The 4,191-nt window shown below is 42.7% G+C and overlaps 1 protein-coding gene across 1 annotated transcript; it reads left to right on the forward strand.

Moving 5' to 3' along the window:
* The first annotated feature begins 1,761 nt into the window (after positions 1 to 1,761).
* On the forward strand, positions 1,762 to 2,385 carry LOC145813162 (uncharacterized). The gene has a single exon (XM_082908435.1). The coding sequence runs from the start codon at positions 1,762 to 1,764 to the stop codon at positions 2,383 to 2,385; it is 624 nt and encodes a 207-aa protein (XP_082764561.1).
* Positions 2,386 to 4,191: the final 1,806 nt, after the last annotated feature.

Here is a 4,191-nt window from a genome sequence, read left to right on the forward strand (position 1 = left end):
CTTCTTGGAGAAGCTAGACAAGGGTTCAAGCTTCTCTTAGAAGCTTGGAGCAAAGGGTTCAAGCTTCTTGGAGAAGCTAGAATAAGGGTGCAAATGGTGCAAGCTTCTCTTGGAAGCTTAGAAGGGTTCAAGCTTCTTGGAGAAGCTTGGAGCAAAGGGTTCAAGCTTCTTGGAGAAGCTAGAACCAAGGTTCAAAAGGTTCAAGCTTCCTCAAGAAGCTAAAACCAAGGGTTCAAAAGGTTCAAGCTTCTGCAAGAAGCTAAAACCAAGGGTTCAAAAGGGTCAAGCTTCCTCAAGAAGCTAAAAAAGGTCAAGCTTCTTGGAGAAGCTAAAAAGAGTCAAGCTTCTTGGAGAAGCTAAAAAGGGTCAAGCTTCCTGGAGAAGCTAAAAAGGTTCAAGCTTCCTCAAGAAGCTAAAAAGGTTCAAAAGGGTCAAGCTCCCTCAAAAAAAGGTCTCGGCCAGGAGAAGTGGCCGATTGATCAAAAACAGTGGTCGGCCGACCAAACACAATGCCGACCGGCAACAAAGAGTGCCGACCGGCAAAATACATTGCCGATGGCATAAAATCACTGGCCGGTGGCCTCAAGCCGTGGCCGGTGATGTATGGGGATGCCTCACAAGGCATTCCCTGCCCCTCCAAGGCAAAACACAAGTGTTTGGTGCAAGACCAGACACAACACAGTCGAGTCGAGAGATCCCAAGGCAAGGCACGCAATCGAGACCTCCGGGAACTCAAGACGAACACAAACAAGGGTAATCACCAAGTGTTCCAATGGTGACGTCCAAGTCTTGAGGACGGTCAAAAATGGGGTATCTACAGACACAAATTGCGCCTCAATGGGTCTAAGTGCGCCTTCAATGTGGGGTTTGGAAAGTTCTTGGGTTCTTGGTGACTAGCTGAGGAATTGATGCGGATCCCTCCTAAATCAAGGCCATACAAGAGTTGAAACGGCCAAACTCGGCAAAGGACATACAACATCTTACTTGAATGGCAGCCACGCTTAATATATTCATAAGCCAGTCATCAGATCGTTGTCGTCCTTTCTTTCAAGATCAAAAGCTAAAGTTGTGATGATGATGTGAATAGGTAGAGTTGAAGTCATATTTGTCATCCGCGCCACTCCATGTTACGCCGAAACTAGGTCAAGAACTCTTCCTTTATTTGGCCGTCTCCTAACATGCCATTAATGTGGTGCTTATCAGGACCGAAGGCATACATCACTTCCCAATCTTCTATGTGAGCAAAACCTTTCTCCCAGCAGAGTCAAGATACTTACCGTTGGGAAAACTTGCCTTGGAACTAATGATGGATTCTAGGAAATTGGCACATTATTTACATGCCTATACAATCGTCATGCTAACGGAATTTCCATTGAAGGCCTTCTTTGAGATGGCAGACTTCTTTGGTCAGATTCTGAAGTAGGCAGCCGAATTGGGGCAATTCGACATCAAGTTCTAGCCTAGAACGGCCATTAAAGCCCAAACATTGGCTAACTTCATTGCAAAGTTCTCACTGAGGACTCACCCGACGCAACTGGAGAAAGCGACGTGGACACCACGGAAATTTCATAGCCTACACCGTCTCCAACTAATCCTCACCCACTAGCCGAACAAAGCGGGAAAAATGTTGTAGAAGTTGCACGGGAGACCGTTAACCTACCAATTAAAGAGCAACCAGGATCTAGCAATGCACTGGTGAGTTTGGAAATAACAAGATAACTTGTTAGACCTAACAATGCATCGTTAGAGGGGGAATAGGTTATGCAAGTTGCAATCAATGATGGCGCGCTTAAAGTAGAAATAACTAAGCCACTAAGCAAAGATATTTTCCTACAAACAGTTAAGCCAAGCAATAAAGACAGAGAACACTTGGCTCTTCAAAAATCTCAAGATCCTTCAGAATGTTGGAAGTTGATCGTTGAAGAAATATGGAAACTTTTTGTCGATAGTATTTCAAGCAAACATGCTGCTGGACTAGGCATTGTTTTGATCTCGTCAGATGGTTTGACCATAGAACATTCAATCACGCTTGGCTTCCCAACATCAAACAATGAGGCTGAGTATGAGGCATTGCTAGCTGGGATAAAAAGTGCATTCTGGCTAAAAACATCCAAGCTAATGGTTTATAGTGACTCCCAGCTCATTGTCAACCAAGTATCTAGAGAATACGAGGCGAATGATAGTAGAATGGCCAAATTCCAGACCCTAGTAAGGGAGGAACTCAAGAAGTTTCAAGCGATTAGAGTTGAACAAATTGTCCGTGAAGGGAATAGCCGGGCAGATGAGCTAGCCGATTTGGCTTCTATGGTCGACATATCAACACCTAACCCTCTATTAATTGAATACCTTCCAAGGCCTAACATTGAAGAACCAAAAGCAACATAAGCCCTTTGTGCCGAGCTAAGGCCATCTTGGATGAACCCTATCATAATCTTTCTGAAGGACAGAGTTTTGTCGACTGACAAGAAAGAAAGAAACAAAATACGGGTTAAGTCTGAGTGGTTTTGGCTTTCACCGTCTGGTGCCTTGTACAAGAAATCCTTCACAGGGCCATACTTGAAATGCGTCCATCCAAGCAAAGTCTAACCTTTCTTTTTAAAATCCATGAAGGTATGTGTGGAAGCCACATTGGCAGAAGATCTCTGGCTTACTGAGCTATTTCACAAGGGTATTGGTGGTCATGCATGCAAGCCGACGGGTAGAAATACGTGAGAAAATATGAAAAATGCCAAAAGTTTGCACACCAGATTTATCAACCAACCAGAGAACTCCTTCCTCTTGCAAGTCCTTGGTCATTTGCAATATGAGGGCTAGACATAGTGGAATCACTCCTAACCGCGCCAGGCAACCGCAAGCTCTTCATCACAACAATAGATTACTTCATCAAATGGGTCGAAGCTGAACGTCTGGCAACTATTAAGGAGAAAGGTATGAAGAAATTTGTCTGGCAGAACATAATAACACTGTTCGGAATCCCTAAGGCCTTGATCTTTGATAACGACACCTAATTTGATGGAAATCTATTTATAGGATTCTGCGAGGAGTTAAAGATAGAATCCTACAATTCAACACCGGCCTATCCTTAATCGAATGGCCAAGCCAAAGCGTCAAACAAGATCATTCTTGATGGATTAAAGAAAATGATGGAGAAAGCAAAGGAAAAATAGACCGAGGAACTTCTTGATATCCTCTGGGCTTACTTAAACAACGCCAAGAGGTTCGACCGGGGAGACGCCTTTTGCCTTGGCATATGGCATGGAACTAGTCATGCCACTTGAGGTCGGCATGCCAACCATTTGTAGTGAAAATTTTGAACTGGACTTAAATGTAGAAGTCATTGCTCTAGAGTTAGATCATGTAGAAGAGCGGAGGGAAAAATCGCTCATCCATGTCGTGACATACCAATAGGAGATGTCCAAGAAGTACAACAAGATTGTCCATCCCAAGCAGTTCAAGATTAGGGATTGGGTCTTGCACAAAGTGATTGGCAACATCCTAGTATCAGGCGCAGTAAAATTGAGAGCAAACTAGGAAGGACCTTACAAGATAACTGATTTGGTAGGCAAAGAGGCATATTACTTGGAAGGTGTAGATGGCCAAGCCATACCCAGGCCATGGAACACATCAAATCTGAAGTTATTTTACTTCTAGTTATGCTTTCAATGTGACCCCATCATTTCATGATGTAATTTTTCCAATCTTTGTTGTAAATTTGTTAATGTAATGGAAACAATAATTTACTTCACATGAAAGTTGTTGTATTTTTTTCACTCTCTTCTGATATATTGTCGTGACAAGGGGCAACAAGCCGCCCAGCTGATTTTGCTCGGCAAGTTGAGTTGATGTTTTATTCAACTCAAATTTCCTTACCGAGTTAATTTGGCTTTGCAAGATGAGTTAATGTTTTGTTCAACTTAAAAATTTCGCCGAGTTGATTTTGTCCAACAAGTTGAGTTGATGTTTTGTTCAACTCAAAGTTCCTTGCCGAGTTGAATTTGCTTGGCAGGATGAGTTGATGTTTTGTTCAACTTAAAGCTTTTTGTTGAACTGATTTTGCCTGGCAAGTTGAGTTGATGTTTTGTTTAACTCAAAGTTCCTTGCCTAACTGATTTTGCTCGGTAAGATGAATTGATGTTTTGTTCAACTTGAAGCTTTTTGCCAAGCTAATTGAGTTGATGTTTTGTTTAACTC

This window comes from Camellia sinensis, chromosome 15 (genome assembly GCF_055761805.1).
Source record: "Camellia sinensis isolate YWXY chromosome 15, ASM5576180v1, whole genome shotgun sequence".
NCBI classification, from domain to species: Eukaryota; Viridiplantae; Streptophyta; class Magnoliopsida; order Ericales; family Theaceae; genus Camellia; species Camellia sinensis.